The sequence below is a fragment of the Stylophora pistillata genome, chromosome 7, assembly GCF_964205215.1.
Source record: "Stylophora pistillata chromosome 7, jaStyPist1.2, whole genome shotgun sequence".
Classification (NCBI taxonomy): Eukaryota; Metazoa; Cnidaria; class Anthozoa; order Scleractinia; family Pocilloporidae; genus Stylophora; species Stylophora pistillata.
In genome coordinates this window covers 23,027,724-23,051,890 of record NC_142525.1, presented here as the reverse complement: position 1 = coordinate 23,051,890, position 24,167 = coordinate 23,027,724, and the positions used below count along the sequence as shown (strand labels likewise).

General features: G+C 39.6%; 1 protein-coding gene and 2 pseudogenes across 3 annotated transcripts in view; 1 reads left to right on the top strand and 2 right to left on the bottom strand.

Annotated features, from left to right (window-relative positions):
• LOC111331675 (uncharacterized) overlaps positions 1-17,691 on the top strand; it is a 38,977-nt gene extending 21,286 nt beyond the window's left edge. The window contains exons 20-33 of one of the 2 annotated variants that reach the window (XM_088728867.1): positions 521-643; positions 2,008-2,130; positions 2,296-2,583; positions 2,960-3,382; positions 4,593-4,715; positions 5,053-5,337; positions 5,703-6,125; positions 6,230-6,352; positions 6,788-7,081; positions 12,927-13,349; positions 14,124-14,246; positions 14,737-15,024; positions 15,314-15,617; positions 17,447-17,691. In XM_088728867.1, the coding sequence (XP_088584993.1) occupies positions 521-643; positions 2,008-2,130; positions 2,296-2,583; positions 2,960-3,382; positions 4,593-4,715; positions 5,053-5,337; positions 5,703-6,125; positions 6,230-6,352; positions 6,788-7,081; positions 12,927-13,349; positions 14,124-14,246; positions 14,737-15,024; positions 15,314-15,617; positions 17,447-17,453 (3,350 nt within the window). In that variant the 3' untranslated portion in view covers positions 17,454-17,691. Of the gene's footprint in view, positions 1-520; positions 644-2,007; positions 2,131-2,295; positions 2,584-2,959; positions 3,383-4,592; positions 4,716-5,052; positions 5,338-5,702; positions 6,126-6,229; positions 6,353-6,787; positions 7,082-12,926; positions 13,350-14,123; positions 14,247-14,736; positions 15,025-15,313; positions 15,622-17,446 lie in introns of those variants that run through there. The other variant, XM_088728868.1, reaches the window with a different exon arrangement.
• LOC148727152 (uncharacterized) lies at positions 8,736-12,798 on the bottom strand (annotated as a pseudogene).
• A 1,285-nt stretch (positions 17,692-18,976) lies between the features above and the next one.
• On the bottom strand, positions 18,977-22,325 carry LOC148727151 (uncharacterized; annotated as a pseudogene). Its single transcript, XR_015989451.1, has 2 exons — positions 21,823-22,325; positions 18,977-21,740 (listed from the first exon to the last, which is right to left on the bottom strand). The product of XR_015989451.1 is annotated as an uncharacterized LOC148727151 (transcript).
• Between the last annotated feature and the right edge of the window lie 1,842 nt (positions 22,326-24,167).

Below are 24,167 nucleotides of genomic sequence, written 5' to 3'. Positions count from 1 at the left end.
CGTTTTATGCAGAACGCATGTCGCATGTAAACCCAGTGTATAGCCAACCGAAAGGAAGAACCTGCGGCCCATTTAATGTACAAAAAAATAGACTGAGACCATCTAAAACAAATATCTTGTTAGGAAGTCTTATAAAATTTAGTCTACGATATCCTGCCGGTCATAAAAAGGTATCAACCAAGGGATATTGTTTTTAGGTTACTGCTTGGGAGAGTTCTCTTTCTTGTTTTGGGAGTGAAATGGTCACAAATGTATAAGGAAGCTTTAAAGTTAGAACTGTGTAGCTCTCTTGTCCCTTGATGAACATCTTTCAGGTCATTAAGACGTCACGTCTGCTTAATCAATCAGTCATTTTATTTGGGTTAATGTCCGAGATGAAGTCACCCGCTAAGTCCTTGCCACAGACTGACGCGCCTTCACGGGTCATTATCGCACAAGTTTTTCCGTACATATCGCCCGATAGGTACGTTAAATCTAAAAAATGCTAAGTTCCGCTCATATCATGGGATTGTTTTAACAGTGCAACTGACCTCCTGTGACAGTAACCCATGTCAAAATGGTGGATACTGTAATAGCTATCCCGTGACACCTGATGTTTATGAATGTGAATGTGGGGATTGGTTTAAGGGTGCCAACTGCGAAGGTAAGGGAGAAGGATCAAGTTATTTGTCTAAGGTTCAATGAGTTTCTGTTTTCCTCCTCCTCGGGAGTAGCCCCTGTAAACAATATGAAATTATATTGTAAATACATGAATTCTAACCGAATCTAGATCCAGTGTATTGTTACAAAAATCTCTTAGGAAAAAAAGATCTAATATCAGGGCCGCCCAGCGGTACGTCGGTCAGTGCATGCGCAGAAGGTTCCTTTTGTCTCCACTCATGTTTCTAAGCACACGTCTTTTGCTGTTGCGTTCTATTCAATGTCACTCTTGCTTTACAAATTTTGTCATCGATCCTCTATTCCTTCGTATTTTGCGCAAGATTAGTGCATTAATAGTTACAAGGAGATTCTGAAACGAACAAAAGTTCATTGTAAGATTTAACAATTATTCGCCGAAGGCGAGTTCGTCTCGGGGATTATTCGACAATATTCCCGAACCTGAGGCGAATAATTTTTTTAGTATAATTTCAGAGCTGAGCAACAGGGAAATTTCTAAAATCATAACATTTTAGTAACATTTATTGACATTTTATTTGAACATTTTATATAAACCGCGTGGAGCGGTTTATATAGCGTCCTATAAGGAACCGCTCGACCAATCAGATTGCTGGAAACTCTTTGCTCAGCTCTGAAATTATACTAATAAGGTGATATGTCAGTTTCCACCGGAGATTATTATGACAATGCATATGATTGTTTAGTGGATCCAACCTGCGCGGACAACATGCGATGAAAAATGTCTATCGCCAGATCATTAATCAGCTACAGAAAATCAAACCTATATCAACAAAGATAGTTTAGTTTTATCAACTGAGTTGACAATGAAAACCGGTCGCTTTTCTTAAGCTAACGACATGAGCACTCGCTCTGCCAAAGGGCTGATATATGAATAAATAAATATCTTTTATCTAAAGTCGTAATGTAGGAAGTGGTTGCGCACTCTTCCGAGCCGGTGCCTCATGCTAAAAACACTCGACTCCAGATCGAATTGGAATTTGGAATGTTGGTTTTTTCTGAGGGAGGAAAACTGGAAGACCCGGAGAAAAACCCTCGGAACAAGGACGAGAATCAACAACAAAATCAACCCACCTATGACGCCAGGTCCGGGAATCGAACCCGGGCCACAGCGGTGGGAGTCAAGCGCTCTCACCCTTGCGCCATCCTAACTCGAAACGTCAGCTTCAGAAACTCTTTACGTTGACCAATTTACATCATTAATCCATTTTATAAATCCAAATTGTTTTGTATCACGACTTTCCGACGCAGCAATACAGTTTCTTTGGGATCTTACTCCCTTTACACTAACAGATACCTGAGCAGTTGTATAAAAACAAATTTTCCTTTCAGTTCAAATATTTCCCTGTGACTCCAAACCCTGTTTCAATGGGGCAACCTGTAGGAATGACGACACCGACATATCTGAGTATCACTGTGACTGCCTATCTGGTTTCTTTGGAAAGAAATGCCAAGGTAATAAAAAACATCTTTCTACTTTTTGATATTTTTGGAAATGTTTACCGCTGTGAAGATTTGATATTGTAAAGATCAGTATTTGCTTATGTGTTCATTCATCGATCTATTTGTTTCTTTATTTTCAAATTTATTATTCACTGATGCATTTGATTATTTCCCTAGCTTCTCCATTCATTGCGATTGGTTGTTTCAAGACACCGAAAACTGGTTTAAAAGAAATTCTTGCAAATCACAAGAAAGACTTCAATCCTGAAAAAATCAAAAAGTATATTTATGAATGTGGCGAGCTTGTATTTGACAAAGGTTACAGCCACTTTGCCCTAGGAGAGCATGGGACTTGTTTGTCGAGTGGAACCGCTCAAAAAGAATACTTCCAGAAAGGAGGAACCAAAGCCAGTGACTGTAAGGATGACATTGGAAGCAAATCTACAATCCATGTGTATACTTTTGGTGAGTAACATTCGAAGGGGAAGTATATGACTGACTTTGGAGGTCATTTGAAAGAACTCAAAAAAATGGAGTCAGTCGACTTGGCTAAAAATCTGAAATCTTTCCTCTATTTTTGGGATTACTTACAAACTAAAAGGATGAGTAAAAAATAAAGTTATGAACAGAAGTTACGAATGGAGAATATCAAGATGGATTCAAAGTCAGGGACGTTCAAACATATCACGGAAGATCATGCTGCGGCAATCGTTGGTGGCAAAAGTGAATTTGTTAGCCATTCTCAGGACGAAAGGAATGGCACTTGTAGGAAGAATTTCACAAATCTGTTCTAGAAAAGTAGTGTGATTCCAATTAACAATTGTATCAATTTTGTTTTCAGAGACTTCACCGAAATCTGTCCCTGAAGGTTGCTTTATAGAAAAAGGGAAGACTGAGAAGTTACTGACTGATAATTACGCCAGCTTCTCAAGTAACTCTGATCCAAAGACCACTGTTGTGTACTGTTCTACTCTGGCTCGAGACATAGGCTACGAATATTTCGCTGTACAGAACGACGTACAATGCTGGACCAGTAAAGACATCGCTAACACTTACAGCAAGTACGGAAAGTCCGACAATTGTGCAGGTGGAGTTGGCAAAGAGATGGCAAACTTTGTGTATCGTATTGAAGCCTCGTATTCTTATCCAACTGGTTGTGATGATGATCCTTGTCAGAACAACGGGTTTTGTGCGGTTGACAAGGATGATCCTATGCATTACTCATGTGAATGTAAAGAAATGTTCAGTGGAAAGAACTGTGAAGGTTGGTGGGATTTACACGAGATTTGATTGATTTTCTATCAGGTATTAGTTGTTTCAAGAACAAGAAAAATGGTAGGTTCTTGAGTTCGGTAAAGAAATAGGAAGATGTCTTTCGTCTTATCACAAGCGTGGCACTAAAAAAAGTATTCTGAGTTTCCGTGAACAATCGAACCTCAGACCTATAGCTATCGACATTTCTGATCCTAGTGGTATACAGAACACGTGTTTTATATGAACTTCATAATGGGCCTTGCTCACCATGCACAGAGTCTCTGTGGGTCAGCGGTAGAGCATCGGAGCGCGTATACAGGACACGTGTTATATATGAACTTCATAATGGGCCTTGCTCACCATGCACAGAGTCTCTGTGGGTCAGCGGTAGAGCATCGGAGCGCGTATACAGGACACGTGTTATATATGAACATCATAATGGGCCTTGCTCACCATGCACAGAGTCTCTGTGGGTCAGCGGTAGGGCATCGGAGCGCGTATACAGGACACGTGTTATATATGAACTTCATAATGGGCCTTGCTCACCATGCACAGAGTCTCTGTGGGTCAGCGGTAGGGCATCGGAGCGCGTATACAGGACACGTGTTATATATGAACATCATAATGGGCCTTGCTCACCATGCACAGAGTCTCTGTGGGTCAGCGGTAGAGCATCGGAGCGCGTATACAGGACACGTGTTATATATGAACTTCATAATGGGCCTTGCTCACCATGCACAGAGTCTCTGTGGGTCAGCGGTAGAGCATCGGAGCGCGTATACAGGACACGTGTTATGTATGAACTTCATAATGGGCCTTGCTCACCATGCACAGAGTCTCTGTGGGTCAGCGGTAGGGCATCGGAGCGCGTATACAGGACACGTGTTATGTATGAACTTCATAATGGGCCTTGCTCACCATGCACAGAGTCTCTGTGGGTCAGCGGTAGGGCATCGGAGCGCGTATACAGGACACGTGTTATATATGAACTTCATAATGGGCCTTGCTCACCATGCACAGAGTCTCTGTGGGTCAGCGGTAGAGCATCGGAGCGCGTATTCGAAGGTTTAAGGTTCGATTCCTCGTGTGGACTCAGAATTTTTTCTCTTGTCCCACGCTCGTGACAAGACGAAAAACATCTTTCTTGGTTGTAGCTTTGTTTATGGACAAACCTCTTCTATGCAAGTGTTCACTTTTACTCACTTTATGTTATATTCTAGTGCGGTCTTACGCATGTGATAGCCAGCCTTGTAAGAACGGGGCAGCTTGTCGTAACGACGAAAAAGATATCACAAAATACAATTGCGATTGCACGGACGACTTTAGCGGAGTTAATTGTCAAGGTAATATGGCAAATGATTCTAAATGATTGCAATAGTAAGTTCAGACATATCATTGCAAATAGTTTTTCTCAGATTTCTGTGATTTATCTATTTTTTGTATTTTAAAAATAATGCTGAAAAACCCTCAACAGGGATATTCAATGAGGTGTATGTATGTTAGTATCTTGGTAGGTAGGTGTGACATCCACGTTATTGCGTGAGATGGACAACAGTTGTAAAAAGAGAGAAAGATCGGTTCCACCTGTTCTTATTCCTTTTGATCCAATACCAATTTACACATACATATTCCGATATTAATACATTGTTTGTTTTGTTTTGTTTTTTTTTTTAATTCCAGTTCCTTCTTTTGCTGAAATTGGCTGTTTCAAGGCACCAAAATCTGGTCTTAAGAACGTACTTACATCTCCGAAGGAATTTGATTCAAAGAAGAGCAAAACCTATATATATGAATGCGCCGAGCTGGCATTTGACAAAGGTTACAGCCATTTTGCCTTAGGAAATCAAGGACGCTGCCTTTCGAGTAAAACAGCTGACAAGGAATACTTTGAAATAGGAGTAACCAGTACTAATAACTGTAAGGGTGGCATAGGGAGTAAAACGGCAGTCGACGTGTATACCTTCGGTGAGTGCGACGCCAACACAGACTATAAGCATTGACCAAGAAACTATATTGACTGTGTGGTCTCCTATTCCCTTTTCTACCTCCTCAACAATCAATCAATTAGAGTAAAAACAAAATATGAAGGAATTTTCAAAGACAAAGTCAAGTCTTTTCGATATGTTTTTACTGAAATAAAGTTTAAAAAAATCTATTTAATTAAAAAAAAAACTCTGAATTTCCTGGAGACCGAAATATTTGTACAAAATGTTTCGTGTATTTGCAAAACTAGGGTTACATTGCCAAAAAGGCTTCCCTTACTTTAAAGATGTCCTTCTCCATGACATCAACCTGATTCCAATCTTCAAAACTATTTTTCCTTTATCCAGTTCAAGCTCCTAAGTTTGTCCCACAAGGCTGTTTTGTGGAAAAAGAGAAGACCGAGAAGTTGCTGACTGACAACTATGCCAGCTTCTCAAGTAACTCTGATCCAAAGGCCACTGTTGCGTACTGTTCTACTCTGGCTCGAGACATGGGCTACGAATATTTCGCTGTTCAGAACGAAGTACAATGCTGGACCAGTAAAGACATCGCTAACACATTCAACAAGTACGGAAAGTCCGACAATTGTGTAGGTGGAGTTGGTAAAGAGATGGCAAACTTTGTGTATCGTATTGAAGCCTCGTATTCTTATCCAACTGGTTGTGACGGTGATCCTTGTCAGAACAATGGGTTTTGTGTGGTGAACGAGGATGATCCTAAACAGTACTCATGCGAATGTCAGCAAATGTTCAGTGGAAAGAACTGTGAAGGTTGGTCTATCGAACAATTTGAAGCTTTTTACATTTTTGTGATATAAAAAGCCTGAAGAGAAGAATATATGCAATGCATCACTTTTTTTTCCTTTCTTTTTTAGTGCAATCCCTTCCATGTGATAGCAACCCTTGTATGAATGGAGCCACTTGCCGTAACGACGATAAAGACATAACTAAATACCATTGTGATTGTGCGGGCGACTTTAGTGGGGTAAATTGTCAAGGTAAGATCCACTGGACCAGGATAGTCCAGTTACAGCAGGTGTTCCTTCTTATCATTGTCAAACAAATCTTTAAGATGGTCTTGTATAGCAGAAACTGTACTTCGTAGCTCAGTTCCAAGTTTTGTCGACGAAAGCTATTCACTTATATTTCTAGTTAAATCTTTTATTCCGAAAAACTTGAAGATGTCTTCTCAATGACAGTAAAAGAAAGCTCAGTTTGCTTATTTCAGTCAGAAATTGCCACGGAAATAATAGTGGTAAATTTGAAATCATTTGAAAGTATCATGTGTGGAGATTAAATTCTCTTCTTTTGTGGTAGATCATGAATGGTGAAACTTTTAGCTTATTACCGTTGTTCTTTGCGTCAATTGACTCAATTAGATGAACATAGCCGCGTGTTAAAGGTGACATTTGCATTTTCCTTGTTGATTCTAGTGCCATCCTTCATTGAAATCGGTTGTTTTTTTAAACCAAAATCTGGTTTAAAGGAAGTTCTTGCGAGTCATTTCAAGGACTTTGATCCAGCAAAAGCTAAATCAAGAGCTTATGTCAAAGAATGTGGCGAGTTGGCATTCCAGAAGGGCTACAAGTACTTTGTTTTGGGTGACAAAGGAAGTTGTTTGTCGAGTGCAACTGTTAACAACGAATATCATCTGAAAGGAAGCACTAGTCCCAGCCATTGTAAATACGGCATAGGAAGTAAATCTACAGTCAATGTACACACATTTGGTAAGTATGCGAATATGAAATTTAATCAAAGGTGCCTATGAAAATACTTTGTAGCTTTACAGTTGGCAATCTGTACGTCTTTCTGTCTCTAACTTTTAATTGTGGAACTGATCGGTTCTAAACTTAGAATTAACCCAAAGCTTTTTGCTATTACCAGCTGTCGATAAGCCCACGAGGGTTTATGGAAATTCAGCTACGTTAATCGATAATATTTTTTCAAATAATTTAGAAAACAGCTTTGGAGTCCGGCAACATAGTAATAGATAGATAGATAGATAGATAGATAGATAGATAGATAGATGGATGGATGGATGGATGGATGGATAGATAGATAGATAGATAGATAGGTAGAAACTTTATTAACGTGTCAAAGAACCTTCTAGTTTGGGAGATATCCCATACTAATGTGGGGACACAAATAAAATGGATAAAAATGATTTACAAAGAATATCACCTACTTAAGAATAAAATTGAGTCATATCATGTATGAAAAAAGATATGAAATGAATTAAGAAGTACATAGAGCACAACCCCTGCAGCCATCATCTAATAGGGAGCTGAGGTCACGCTTACGTATGCGGTTTTTGAAACTAGCTAATGTTGTGGCTGATCTGTCGTGAGTTGTCAGTCTACTCCATAATTTAGGTCCTAAATAGCGTAGTGAATGTTTGCCGTAAGTTATTGTGTTGTATCCAGGAATAGAAAAGTCGGCCTGTCTTAAACTATAGGAAGCGTTGTGTTTCCGAAATATATTACAAATATTCAAAGGGCTAAGGTTGTATTTAACTTTGTACATTAAAATGCATGTATCCTGTAAGCGTCTGTTTAGTAGCGAAGATAAATTAGCTTTCTGCAGCAAACGTTCATAGGTGGAGTGTTTATCTTTGAATACAGCCCTAAGGCCTCTTTCTTGAACTCTCTCAATTTGCGACTATCACTAGATTTACAAAAATGCCATGTGAGATGGCAGTAGGTTAGATATGGTAGAATGGCTGCGTTAAAAAGTTGTAATTTTGCATTTGTTGGAATCAAGTTGCGAAGTCTCATAAGCACACCAATCCTTTGACTGGCTTTGTTACAGATAGTATTTATGTGATTATTGAAATTCAAATTTGAGTCAATTGTGACTCCGAGAAGTTGGAGAGTGGCGGTCGTGTTGATTTTCTCTTTGTATACTAAGATAGCGCATTCTTCGATGTTATTTTCAGAGTTATTGTTGCTACCAATAATTAAGGTTTGGTATTTTTCAAGGTTACCAACTAATAGATTAGATTCGTACCAGGTGGTTGCTTTTTCCGTACTGTCTCTAAGTTTGGATGTAGTAGTGGGCAGGTCATGACCTGTATGGTAAAACTGATGGTCGTCCGCGTACATTGATATATCTCTAACATGATACGATAGATCGTTTTGGAATATATTCTACAACAGAGGACCCAGTGCGGATCCCTTAGGACAGCCTCGACTGACTAATCTGTTGGAGCTGATATTGCTTCCTAACTTTACACGATTTCTCCTATTCGATGAATAGCTTTTTAGAGGTTCAATGATATTACCCTGGAAGCGTTAAGCTTTGAGTTTGCTCAATAGCAGCGGTGGATGTAAGGAGTCAAAAGCTTTTGACATCTCAGTCGACATTTCGCTTACGAAAAGATGTTTATCTCTGGCCTCTCCCCACCCCTCCACCAGGTTGATCAGCGTGGTTTCGCAGCTGTATTTTTTGCGGTAGGCTGACGAGTTTACACACATGTGTTTTTTCGAAGTCGGTCGTAATTTTCTTGCCAATGAGCTGCTCAAAGACCTTACCAACACATGGTAAGACTGTGATAGGTCTGTAGTTTTCCTTACTGGATCTGTCGCTCTTTTTAAATATAGGCGTCCATTCCCCACACTTCCATTCGCTTGGCCAAACCTTACTTTTTATAAAGGTGTTGAAAAGGGTCTGAAGTGGCCTCGCGAGTTCCTTTGCTCCAATCTTAAGTGCTTTTCCCGCAATGCCATCACAGCCGGTGGCTTTGTTGATATTAAGTGACTCTAGAGAATCTTCAACTTGCATTTGTGTGATAAGTTTTACTTTAATGCCTTGCGTTTGGTTTATAGATTGCGCCACTATTTTCTGAACACTTGGATGGTGTTCAAAGTCCTCCATAGATTGAAGTTCGGCGCTTTTGCCCCCGATTCCTTCGGCAATTGTGGCAAAATAGTCAGCTAGTATTTCGAAAACTTCGCACTGATTTCTGACGATTGACTCATTTTCGTTTAGATGGATTTCAATATTGTGTGTATGGTCCTTTTTGTTCAAGAAAGGCCTAAAAGTGTTAAAAAACTCTTTGGGCCTCATTTGTAGATCTTCGGATTTCCTTCTCCAGTAGTCCTTAATTGCGATTCTTCTGTGCTTTGTTGCTTCGTTTCTCGCTTTACGTTTAAGTTCCCAATTCTCTTCTGTATTGTGTTTAAGGTATTTTATTGTTGCTTTCCGCTTGACTCTGTGGCGTTTTTCCATTGTGATGTCATGTATGGCACGTCTTTGTCTCGAGTCCTTATTGTTTTTTAACAGGTGCTATCTCATCTAGAATGTCAGTCACGAGTGCGTTCCAGAAATACACCTGATCATCTATCTCGTCAAAAATTTCCCCAACGTGCCAAGGTGCAACAGCAAGATGCTTTTGAAATTCTTCATATTGAAAGTTCTTATAGGTCCTGAATTTAATAATCTTAGGTTTATTTAGGTTAACTTTTTCTTTGAGAATTCCGTAAATCAGGGCATGGTCGCTGAGAGATGGATCCTAGTTACCACAGCATTGAAAGAGTTCTGGTCGATTGCTTAGTAATACGTCAATAAGAGTTCTAGTTGTTTTTGTAGCTCGCATTTCAATTCTTGTCGGTTTTGTTATCATACACTCTAGACTTTGTTCGATTTGAAGATCGCATAAGAGCTTTCCTTCTGGCGTTTCTGGTCTCAGCCTGTCGAGATTTAAATCACCGAGGACAATAACGGAGTTATTCTGTAAGCTAGCCCAATTACAGATGTGGCTTAGTTCATTTTCCAAAGAAAGTTGATATTCGCCGCGTAACTTTTTCGGCGGACGGTAGATACAAAGTATTAGAATGCTCATTGATCCGATAGTAACTTCGAATACAATTGGTTCTAATGTCTTGTAATTCTTCTTAATAACAATTCTTTTGCTGGTCAGTGAGTTTGATATTAAAGCCATTACTCCTCCTCCTTTCTTTCGATCGTTGCGAAATAAAGAATAGCCTGGGATGGTAAATTGGTACCGGTTGTTTGGGAACGATGAGTCAATCTTGGTTTCACTCACAAACATAGCGTGTATGTTTAGTCTTTGGATGATTTCAGATAGCTCCTGGAATTTATTTTGATATTACGTCTCTTTACACTGTCATTCCTAATGGCGAAGGTCTTCTGGCCCTTAAACATTTTTTTGATCAACGTACTGTTAAGGAACCTAAATCTGAAACACTACTACGCTTAGCCGAATTAGTGCTCACGCTCAATTGCTTTTCATTCGGGGACAACTTTTTTCTAACAAACCAATGGTACAGCCATGGGTACCAAAATGGGACCTAGCTATGCCAATCTTTTTGTAGGTTTTGTCGAACACCAATTTTTCAGCCAATACAACGGCTCCAAACCGGAACTCTACGGTCGCTACATCGACGACTGTATCGGCGCCACCTCCTCTACCAGAGAGGAGCTGACTCAATTCATAACCGCAGTCAATTCTTTTCACCCGGCTCTGAAATGTACCTGGGAAATTTCTGACAATTCTTTTTCCTTTTTAGACATCAAAGTTTCAATTGAAGGCAACGGTTTATGCACTAGTGTGTATTACAAACCTACAGACTCGCGTGATTACTTGTTGTATTCGTCTTCGCATCCATCTCACGTTAAGAATCTCATTCCTTTTTCTCAGTTTCTAAGACTTCGTCGTTTATGTAGTGATGACTCTGATTTCCACCACAAATCAGAGTCAATGTGCCAGTTTTTCGATAAACGTGGTTACCCTGATTCTGTCGTTCAAGCGGGTTACCACCGCGCCCAACTTATTGATCGACATTCGGCACTACAAACGTCGCAAAAGGAAGATTCTGACCGCATTCCATTCACTCTCACGTTTCACCCTCACAACCACTCAGTTAAATCCATCATTCTTAAAAACTTTAAATTACTTCAAAACGATCCAGAGACACGCACTATCTTTTCGCAGCCTCCGCTTATTTCAATCAAACGCGACAAAAACATAGGCATTTTTTTGGTCAGAAGTTCTTTTCAGACTAATGACCAACCAGGCACTTTTAAATGCGCTCGGGCACGATGCAAAACGTGTCCTTTCATTCACAACACTGAGAAAATATCGGGACCCAAACGATCCATTAAGATCATCGATCACTTCACGTGCACCTCCGCCAATGTAATCTATTGCATAACTTGCACTTATTGCAAAAAGATTTACATCGGCGAAACAAGCAGAAGACTAGGTGACCGATTCCGAGAACACCTTCGCGACGTGGAGAGGAATGACAAGGACAAATCGAAACCAGTCGCTAGACATTTTAACTTACCCAATCATTCTAAGCAACATATGGCAATCTGCGGTCTTTCCGTACACTTAGGTAGCACGAAAAACCGCAAAACTCTTGAACAAAGGCTCATCTTTCAAACCGGCAGTCTATATCCCACAGGTATCAACGAACGCTTTTCATTCCACTAATTTATTCGTGTTTTTCTCGTTGCCATGTTCCCACCAATAACGTAGCTCCATTTTCTGCCTTTAAAAGCACACACAACCCACAATTCTTCTATTCGCTCCGACGAAGGGCTAACGCTCGAAACGTCAGCTTTTATAACCGTAACCGTGGCCAATGTGCCATTTCAACTTTGTTGATATATTCAAATTATTTCGTTACCCCCACCGACGCAGCGCCAAACAGTTTCTTTAGTAACTATCAGCCTTTATTCATTTGAATTTTGAAGACTGTTGATGTTTAAGTGGCAGAGGAGAACGTCTTTCCTGGAGAACTTTCTTAGTGTCTCGAGATATGTGTTATTGTAGTTATCGTTGTCAAGCGTGTATATGTTATCGTAGTTCTCGGAACCTAGCGTGTCTGGAACATCACTTGATGCATCAGGGTTTGAAAAATTCTCCTTGTCTGGTACATCAGATAGTTGACAGTTATCGTGAAACGACAATTGCGACCATAAGCGTGTATCACAAAGCCAGGTCTTGGTAGCTTGTAACTTGATTCGGTCATACTCGCGGGGTTTTATCTTGCCACAGTGTAGCCTTCGCTGGCAATCGTTACATTCTAGAGTCGCTCTCGGCTATCGAAAGAAGCGTAAGAGTCGCTCGAGGCGATAGCCGAGAGCGACTCTAGCTTCTTAAGTGTTTAGCAAACTTCCCAAGTGCATCCATAACTCAATAGTGTACGCTGTGGTGTTTACCATTTGTTAAATATTAGAGTACAATTCTCAAAATTGTAACTGTGTGTACTTCCAGTATATACTACAGTCTGCCCTCCTGTTTCATTCTGTCTATAAACCACACAGCAAACTAGATTTCTTTTAGGATTGTTCGTCTATATATTATAATTATACATATAAATATTCATTTTCTATATAATTCTTTTCTTCTTTTTTTTTTTATTTTCCTCTCTTGTGCCCGCCTCGAATAGCCCTAGCTACTTGCGGGCCCAAACATTGTAATTTTCTTATTAAGCTTAAATAAATTTGTTATTGTTGTTGATGTTGTTGTTGTAAAAAAAAAACTTTTTTGATTCATCATCGTCTGACAGTTGATTCAAATTCTTTTTGTTTTATCTTTCATAGTTCCTTCACCCAAATCTGTCCCACAAGGCTGTTTTATGGAAAAAGAAAAGTCCGAGAAGATACTGACTGATAACTACGCCAGCTTCTCGAGTACCTCCGACCCCAAATCTACGGTTGCGTACTGTTCTACTGTGGCCCGAGACAAGGGCTTTGAGTATTTCGCTGTAAGAAATCAAGTGGAATGTTGGACCAGTAATGCCATAGCTAAAGAATACAATAAGTACGGAAAGTCCGACCATTGTGCAGGTGGAGTTGGCAAAGAGATGGCAAACTTTGTGTATCGTATTGAAGCCTCGTATTCTTATTCAACTGGTTGTGATGATGATCCTTGCCAGAACAATGGGTTTTGTGTGGTGAACAAGAAAGATCCTATGCAGTACTCGTGTGAATGTCAGCAAATGTTCAGTGGGAAGAATTGCGAAGGTTAGTGTCGTTTAAAAAAGGGATTCATTTTTCTTTGTGATCGATACACCGTACGTTATTCAAGAGGTTAAGGAAATTAGTGATTCCAACATGTTGATTTGTAGAAATATTGAAAGACGTTCTTCGTCTTGACACGAGAGTGAGACAAAGAAAAAATTCTGAAACCTTGCCATCTTTCTCATTCTTTATGAAACATAACCCTATCGACATTGCCCATCCTGGTAGTTTGCAGAACGCGAGTCAATATATGAACTTAGTAAAGAGCCTTGGTCACCATAGAGTCTCTGTGGCGAGGAATCTGAAGGTTTGAGGCTCCATTCCTCATGAGGACTCAGACCTAAAAAAACAAAACATATATATGATTAAATAAAAGCATCTTTACAAGAACATGCGTTTCTTATATTCACTCTTCTGCATTTTGGACAAATAATCTTGTTCGAGCGAATAATTATTATCCCCACCAAAGACATAATGCAGACCCCAGAAGAAAAAAAGATTTGAGCTTGTGCTTAAAGGAGTCCAGGGAAGTAGCCAACTCAATGTCATCAGGAATACTATTCCACAAAATAGTAACTCTGTTGAAGAAAAAATCACGGAAAAGTGAGGTACGAGTTCTGTTTGTTCTAATGATAAAGTTCAGAACAGCTCGGTGAAAGCACCCCTTTAGAAAGGAAACACAAGACTAAAAAAACCTTTCTCTATTTCTATACAGAGCTCAAAACTTACCAGCTTTCTTATTCTTTACAAAACATGTTGGTTTTTTTATGATTTTAGTTCAGTCGTATCCATGTGATAGCGATCCCTGTGTAAATGGAGCAGCTTGCCGTAACGACGAAAAAGACATAACAAAATACCACTGTGATTGCACAGGCGACTTTAGTGGAATTAACTGTCAAGGTTAGCGAAAAAACTGACTTGACAAGTGTAAGAAAAGCGTTTATCCATATGACATCTGTCTCTTGCAAGAGATTATAAACTGCAAGTTCAATCTCTTGTCTCTGTATATATTACAGTGGAAAAAAATGGTATTCAGTTCATGGTACATCTCCAAAGTTCCCCATTCCCCATTGTTCCATCCAAGTACCGACAATCGTTCCTTGACATCGAATACTTCGACTAAAAAGGCGAAAAAAAGGCACTGTTGATCTTGCATCTTGTTAAAACAATTGGCACGCAAAGTTTAGAACTTATCAGTGAGAGAAATAACATTTTATTACTGCTATAAAGGTTACCCTTCCCGTCCTAAGTCGAAAAAAATTCACAGAAAATAGTTTAATGGCCTATTGAGGTTTTGAACATGATTTTATATATTTGTCTTAGTGAACATGCAGTAAATAGAACAGCCTTTTAGGGTCTAAAAAAAAATGTTCGTTTTATTTTTGTCTAGTACCATCTTTCAGTAACATTGGTTGTTTTAAGATACCGAAGACTGGTTTTAAGGAAGTTCTTGCACATCCTAACAAAGACTATGATCCAGCTAACTTCAATAGCTACATTTTGGAGTGTGCCGAGCTTGCATTCGATAAAGGTTACACCCATTTTGCTTTGGGCGCTAGTGGAAAGTGCTTGTCTAGTGCAACCGCTAAAAACAGTTACTACGCGAAAGGGGCCGCTGTTGCCAAAGATTGCAAGAATGGCATAGGAGTAAGATCTTCCATCGGTGTGTTTACATTTGGTGAGTTTGAAGTGAAATGGAATTAATAAATAACACAACAATCTGAGTAGCTAGCTTGCTACATCTATCTCTTCATTGATTCCCAGTACAAGTTGGCTATAAGAGTGGCTCTGGGCTGCTGCAGAAAAGATTTAAGGGGATACATGTCTGTTCCAGTCGTAATATGTTGTTAAGTTGACAAAATAATGAAATTATAAAAGTAGTATGTTGCAGCTAAGATGATAGAGCCCTTCTCAAACTGCGGACGCCTGGTACGGCACAGACTATCAACTTTCCGTTCTAATTTCAGAGTCAAAACCAATGCCAATTGCAATTGGCTGCTTCAAGGAGAACAAAGGCTCCAAGAGGCTTCTCAAAGATAAATTTGCAACCTTCGTGGCTCAACGAAATGAAGATGATCCGGGGATTACAGTCCTGCAATGTGCGTACGTCGCACGTGATAAAAAGATCGAATACTTTGCGTTGCAAAACAATGGCGAATGCTGGACGGACAAAACATTAGGGAAGGCTTACAAGACATACGAAGTAGCCGAAGATAGCAATTGTAAAGATGGTATCGGAGGCGTTCTGACCAATTATGTTTATCAATTAAAGTAAGTTTATAGAACTAATATGCTTTTAAATGCATGGTATTGTATTGCGCGTTCTGATTGTCAAACTCCTCTCCATCAAGCGTAACCTAAACAAAAGTCTGTATTACCTGTCAACTTTGCTTCAGTGAATTCAACCAATACTTGTATTTTTATCAGCATCTCATAGATGATGAACTAATTGTACTCCTAAGAAAAACTTCGGGAAAAAAGAGGGCACCATTAGAAAAGGCTAATTAAAATGTCTCGAAGGTAAATCCACATTTTTTACCACAATCGGCAGTATGGCCTCAATTTAATTGGCGTACTTGCCGTTGTCGATAAGAGAACAGACACCGCTGCACGCGTTAACGTCACGCAACCTGTCACGCTGCGCCTCGTGGGTCCACATTCATTTTGACCGTGACGGTGACGGTGAGGATGAATATAATTATTGATAAGAGTACGGACCACGCTAAACAATTGTCGATTTGTAAACTTTCTTGAATGAATCACTCTTTGTTAAAAGGAAGAATTACATATATATTCTGTATATGAGGGAAACCCTGACCCTACCCTATACACCCCAAATTATCATACTTAAATAGAATAAATGTTTTAAAGAAAATTTTCCCTGGGCGGAATTTGAACCCACGTCCCCCCCTTTACTAGTCGGGTGTGATGACGACTACACAATCAGGACAACCATGCTGGCAACACGGCAATCGAAGATGTGATTTTGATGTGATCGGAGACGTGGTCTCCCGCGGGAAATTTTACTTTCAAGGTGACAAGGTAGGGGAAGCCTATAACTCCATATGAAACCCAACTAAGGATCAATTAAAGATACAAGACCGAAGTCAACTTAGCGGATGACAAAGCTGACTTCGATGACGAAGTTGACTTCCTGATGGTGTAGTGGTCATCACACCCGACTAGTAACGGGGGGGGACGTGGGTTTAAATCCCGCTCAGTGCAGATCTTCTTTCAAACATTTATTCTATTGAAGTATATATATAACCCACCCATTAATTTTGGCGCGATTTTATTGGCTACTTTACTTCACATGGTGCAAAATCACAAGGCAGTTATCACGCAATAACCCCCGTCCGCGTCGATATTTGTCCTCCGATTTTTTCCGTGAAAAAGAAACAGTCAGCACAAGAGTTTCAACTTTTCTGTTCTCCTATTTACATGGAAGGAAACCAAACTGTTTTTTTTTTCTTCTTTTTTTGCTTGCTTTCGCCAATCACGCGTATTCGCCATCAGATCACCACTGGCTTTTTTACTGTGTTTACGAGCAGTTTAATTGCGATGTGAAAATTAATGGGAGGGTTATAAAATAAATAAACCCCGTTCTGGTTTGCTGGTATGTCGGCTGATAATGTCCTTGGCTGAGAGATTGTCTTCAAAATTTCATATTTACCCTCGAAACTTCGCTTCTCAGCCAAATATTCATTTTTCGGACAATCTCTCAGCCGCGGACATTATCAGCCGACATACCAGCCGCCTGAAGGGGTCACTAAATATGTGTGTGTGTGTGGGGGTAGAGTCTACCTTGGTATAAAGTGCTCAATGCTGTGGTGGCAGAGGTAAGTTAATGTATGGAGCTTGACTGATGAGTGGATCAACTTTTGTTGGTCTACGAAACAGGCGGTATTAAAATCCATATGTGCATAACTTGAGTAGTCCATTTGCTACTGTATATATATATATATATTCGATTTTTCCGTATAACATTGCTCAATACATAAAGGTAGAGCGCAATATATATATAACATATAACCTTTTTTTTACTATGTGTTTGTTGATTTGGGTAAATCAGAGAATAATTTTTAAATTTTTTTTTTCAGGATGTAGCCGTTTAATATGTCCCAAGTCAAATAAAAAAAATCTCAGCTTTTTAATTATAAAAATGGACGGATGTGTGAACCTAAAGAAAAGCGTATAAGTGAACGAGGTTAATAAAACACACAAAAAAACTTTATGTCTCATCATAGTTAGTAGTTATGGTCTCATACAATATTTCTACCCAGCAATGGTCAGCAATGCGGTCTTTGCCATACTGTTTTCTGTGACTGTAACTCAGTGCCATTTATTGAAAACCAATCACGCCGGGCCATAGTCTCCCTCGCAGCCGTTTTTAGTATCGTCACGCTGGGGAGAAGCGTTGCGTGACGAGACTAAAAACGGCTGCGAGGGAGACTAGCCGGGCCAGCGCGCGTCTCAAAAGTGCATTTAGGCGCCTGCTGTAGCTCCTTGTTCAGCCAGCGGTATTAATGTGAAATTCAAGTTAAAAATGGCGGCCAATGTGAAAATTATAAATGAAGCCAAGAAGATTTTACGGCCTCTGCGTGATGATGTTGATAACTTTGTCCTGTTTGAAAACGAAGTTGAGGAAAACCTAATGAGATTATTGGAGAAGCATCGAAATAATCAGAATTCGATCGAAAGAATGCGAAATTCGGTCATCGATGTTGGGTCGATCATTGCAGGGGAAATGACCATCTTGCTGAAAAAGTTGCATAGGCGACTAAGTTCGCGGAATAAAGCCCATAATCCTTGGACTGTCCTAGTTACAAGGGATTTGCCAGTGCAAATATTCGCTTTTCTTCTGCATACGGTAAAGAAGGCAAGGTCCACTTACGGTGTCACCCATTCGGAAAGCAGATTCCTGGATATAATGGTAAAGGTAACGAATCTGATCCAACCGACGCGTCGGCCGACACGTTGGCCGGACCTTATAGAAAGACTCTGCCTCGCTGGTACTTTCGCTTGGCTCCAAACTTCGACTCGTCGATCTCCACTGTTTTTCCTACACCTCCGATCTTCATGTCAGCGTTCATAATTTTCGTCGAACATACCGTTCGTAAGTCGCTTAGCGCACGGATCACTGTAGCCTTTGAAAGGCTAGTCAGTCTGGCGATGTTACTTCCAGAAGCCTTGATAGCCCACAGGAACATTAGATGAAGTCACGTACTCTGCGGGATGTTGGAACCTTCGAAAAACCAGGTTCGACAGCGGCTGTTTGTACAGCATCGGTGGTGTGTCGGTAGTGTGTCGGCCGACGCGTCGGTTGGATCAGATTCGTTACCTTTACCGATATAATTATTTACACCGAAGAGAATCGACTGGTTAGAGATATATCTCGACTTTGCGACGTCAACCGAGAAGCAATCCTGGAATATTTTTCAAAGACATTTCAGGGTCCCAGGATAGGAAAGGCAAGGGTGGTTGTAAGTGCTCAAAAGCCATTTACCTTGTCTTACTCGAGGAAAGGGTCATATGTTGTAATTAAATGCTACTACAAGTTTACAAATGCATATGGATATATTTTTGAGAGTTGAAGTAGGCTGTTGTATTAAAAACTAATAGACTGACTCTTTATTGCTTGAGTTTTAAATTTATTGTTTAATGAGTAATCTGCCACAACTTATGACCCAATATTTTTCAACAAGTTTAAAAAAGTGTACATTTATGGGTCATCATATAGAAATAAATGTATCTTGATGATGTATTTCAACATGTACATGTTTCCCACAGCACAATACACTTAATGTGTTATCTGTTACAACTTTTGGCACATCTCTTTAAAATAATTATGAGAGGGAACATTATGGGTCATCACAAATAAATAAATGTGTGTTTACTAGAGCAGTTTCCATCCAAGTGTCAAAAGCAAACAACTTCCATTGTACTCAAAATCCCTGATACTTCCCTAATGCCTGCAACAATCAATAACTTTGGTTTCTCTATGGTTTAAGATTGGCTGAGTAGTCTAATGGCTAAGTGATTAGTTTGGTTTTTGCTTCACAACACTAAATTGAAAGCCACTCCAAATAAACAAATAAATAAGTGTTTCCCACAACACATTTGAGCCACATGTGGCCTACTACTCTGCAAGTCCACTACTAGTCCTACATGTGACAAGTATTTCTCATTTTTTTAATGTTCTAGTGTCACCTAACAGCTGTGGCAAAACTTTTCCCTGCTCAACACTCTGTTGGATAAATTTCATAATTGGATCACCACAGAATGTACATTTTTCATCAGTGGGACTAGCTTTTTCTAAATTGCAGTAGCAAAACCTTGGGTCAGAAAACACCCTGTCTGGGATGTATACAGCAGTATGCTTGTATGTACTAAGGTTGAACCCTTGTTCAGGAAGCCACACTAACATAACAAACTCATGTTTGAAAATCTCGTACCAACGTCTTTTATAAAATGTGTTTTCACTTAGTTTTTTCAACGCAATATGTTTTGCCTCCCTCCCTTCCATTGTTACAAGACCGAGCCCTTGCCCATATTTCTCATGTAGCTCTTTAGTGTGAGCAGGAACGATGTGTCCAATTGTCCACACAGTAGGATTTACAGAGGTAGGGAGAAACAATGCATTCACCCTATAATAGTCACGAGCACTGATGCTCAGTTCTGTAAGCTGGTCAACAGTAATATCAAACCTACTGAAGAGTGAAACACAATCCCTTAGTCTCAGTCCAAGGTATGCAAAAATCAGAACTGTTTTTCTTTGTTGGTGAGAATCATTTTCACAACTAAGCCATTTAATCAATCTCATAAAATTGTGGCAAAGTAGCCTGGAATCTTTTCCAGTAAATCTATACGGGAGATCCTGACCCTTACCCTGTGTTTCATCGTACCACTTCTTTACCTTTCTTGTCAAACATTTGGCCTTTACCTCAAACTTCAGTGCAGTTACAACTCTAGAGAAAATGCTATCATTTGGAACATCTGCAAACTTTTTGCAGCTGTCTGGAAGATTTGACTTTCCTACTGCCTCTTTCAGAACCCCCTTAAAAAAATACTGCCAGGCATTATTCTTAATATGTAAAGGCTCCACATGGGCAAGATCAATCAATTTCCCAATTAAAGGCACAAACTCTTGGCGACTTTTCTTGCGTGCAATAAATTCTGTGATTTTGCTCCGAAATTGTTTCTGCTTAAGTTGTTTCTCTGACAAGGATATTTTAAATTTTTCAACCTCATTTGCAATTTTGATCCTGTCTTGATACTTCCAAGGCTTCCACATGGTCTGTGTCCTTGGTTGGTCTCTGTGACAAACTTAGGTGGGATAAAAATGTCCCCTTTAAGTCAGAACAGTTGTCTTTTGAAACATCTGCAAAACTTGAGAAAAATCTTGCACTATTGGGCAGTTCACCCCCCAGCATAGCCAACATCTTCATGTCATTTGGCAATTCTGCACATTTGAAGGTTACATGGAAGCCCTCAATTTCAAAGACTTTTTTCTCTATCTCACTAATTTCTTTGCACAACAACTGACAGTACTTGCATACAACTGGCGAAGTTTCTTCACAATTACCCCCAAAAATAATAAAGTTGTCATTGCTTGATGCAACCCTCTTACCAACATTAATAAAACTTAGAAGAAAGGAACAAGCACTCTCATTCTTCCCAAATGGGCAGCCATCCCCACCAACTGCAAACAAAAAAGTACCTTCAGTTTTGCCAAACCACTGAAGGGTTTCCTTTCTGCCTTTTCGGAGGTAAAATTTTGCTAAGCGTGGCAAATACTCAATTAACTTTCGAAAGCAACCTGTTGTTGTTTCATCTTCCATAACACCTTGAAACTGTTCTTCTAATTTGTACACATTTCCAATGCTGATTTGGTTTATTTCTTTGACAAGCTTGTTATAAGGCATCAATTTTGGAATGGGGCAGTTTGGCATCACAGTAATGGTTGACATCCTGTTTCCTATAGTTTGATTTTTTTTCATTGATAATGCAAGTCTTACAGACTTATATTTTCGCTTGCCCATTACACCACTGCCATAGAAAACTGCAATGCTCCTCTTTACATTTTCTGGTGAGCTTTCAAAAGCTTTTGAATTTTTCTTAAATACAGCTGAGACTACCTTCTTTGTTAGCATTTTCTGACTTAAAACATAATCTTTCATTATATCTACTTTACATCTTTTTGCTAAGGTGTCAAACATCCCATCAAAGGCTGGTGTCGGGTTATTCCCAGATCCTCCATCGATTTGGGAAGCAGTTTTCACTGTTTCCTGTCATCTTTTTGATGCTGTTCTCGGTGGCATATTTGATTTCCCATCTACCAAAATAGTTGGGGATCTTGTTCGTGAACTAATATCAGTGTTAAATGGGTTGTAACTGCAAAGAAAAATACCTCATTACCTCCTTTTTCTATACGGCAGTGAAAAAATCATCTCATAGTAAGGACTATTCTACCAACCTGAACATTTTGAGTTTCATGAGTCAATTCTCTCAATATTTCCCCTGAATCACTAACCTTTGGGTAACAAAAATTAAATTAATCATTCACTTCCAAAATGTTCATTCCACAAGTAAAACAAAAGCTACCAGCAATTAATTAATAAATTATCAAAGGTGGCTATTTATAGGTGTAGCATTTTCCAGAAATGATGAATAAATCAGAAGTATTTCAAAACATGAAAAGAAAAGTAAACTTTCTTTAATCTAAAACTAACAGAGTAGCTTGTTCAGTGTTAATATCTTCAAGTTAACTACTCTAAAAACTAATTAACTTAAAATAATCATTATTATATATCACAAGCAAAATAACTAGTTACCTAAATAACTAACTAAATGTAATCTATCAATATATACCTACAGGTAATGTACTTAAAAACATAACACAGAATATCTTGTTGCTTATTACCAGCATGTCTCAGTTAACTAAGCTAATACAACTCAATAACTACATGAAAGTCCTCACTGACTGACTTTAATTAACTAACCTTTGATTTTGGTCTATTAATTTTTCTCGTGTTTGAGCTAAGCTCTACCTTCAAACTTCTACACTGTTCTACTGCTGTCTGCCTGGCTTCCTTTCGGGCCTTCATAAAGGCACTAACATCGAATCGAGTGTTCTTATTGTGTGGCATAATGCTAACAGTTCGCCTAGTGCAATGCACAAGACACTGTTATGCGTTTAGCCCGGGTATTCACACATAAGCCAAAATTCAGTAAAACAAAAACGATACGATTCTTCTCTAGGTCTCAAAGATGTAAAATATTCCTTTCAAATGCTGTTGTTTGGAAAACTGTAAAATTCTATCGGAGCCAAAAACTTAGCTTTGTTGTGTCGAGCAAATTTACGCCATTAGACCAAGGAAGTCACCCGCAGAAAATCCGTCCTTCGATAGCGAAACCATGACATGTTTGGTATCTCCTGAAAGCTAATGGAACAAGCTACCACATTCTCTTGTGAATGACGCAACACAGCTTCCTCAGAAGGCGGGAAGACCCTTTGGGTTTATCAAACCTAACTCCTCCCCAGTCTTCTCTCGGAAATTCCTAATTCTGCCGCCATTTTTGAAAACACTGCAATGCTGCTTTGTGACGCGCGCTGGCCCGGCGTGATACGTTATTGTGTTCGTTTCACTACAACTTGTACTTGCCCCAGTCTGTTCTTTATACTGCCGTTTTTTTTCCGCAAACTCACCGCGACATCGCCCCCTCCTAAAAGTCACCTTGGAGCGTGGCTGTTTCTGTTTGTGGTAGATTACGTAACCACTTGGCCGTGAAAGGTATGGGTGCGAGACATGCATCCCCGCCGTTGAGAGTAGATTCTGATTTGCACATGATATCAAAGACTTGACCGAGAGGGGTCAACGGGTCATTTTCAACACTCGTACTGTTGGAATAACTTCAATCGTGACAAATGAAGAACTCTCACGAGACATGCAGCGAAAGTTGCTGCTGGTGTGTGTTGCTCCCGTGAGAGGAAGTCGAAAATTCGAGCTCTCCATAGGTGACTGTAGCAAAATTTCGCGTGAGGTACGGACACTCGGACGCGGTATTTCTAACTAGTCTAGCACTGACAGGTAATCCCTGTAAATCCCAGCTGACAAAATCAAGATGGTGGATGAAAGACATGTTTCGGACTTGGACTTCGCTCAAGCCTCAAGTCATGTGAGAAAGCTCTGATTCGTCCTCTGTCCAAACGAATGAATGCACCTCATTTTCGGGCATAGGATTGACCTCATCAGCTGATTTCGTCAAGATCTGAAAGACTCGGTCGGTGAAGTAAGAATAAATTACATCATGTTGGATGTTACATAACCGAAATCGCGCTTACTTTTTAGAATGTACGCCATCATATTACCAATGTTTTATCTTTTTGGTGTGGAAAGGTGAAAACGATTTGCATATGCCACGCGTGGTGTATTTTGAAAACGGAGAGAGAGATCGAGAAAAAAATCCTTGCCTAAAAAATCTTTCAAATTTTATTTTTAGGGCTTTTAAAGTCGCCACAAATGTAACACCCCTCCCGTTGACAAAATGTTTGATCCCCCCACCCCCCCTGAGGTGTTTTTTTTTTTTTTTTTTTTTTAAAAAGCCCTAACAAGCCCGATCCGGCCGGAACTAACCTAATTATGACGTCACAGTCATTTAACGACCTTGATCAAAGATCGAGAGATCGGTTCACTCACTGACGTATTCGCTTTTATTGCACTCTTACAAATCTATATTTTGAGAACACTATAAGGCCAAATATAGTTAAAATACTGCCAGAGGCGTATTTAGTCGCGAAATTCTGTCTGGTGTGGGATT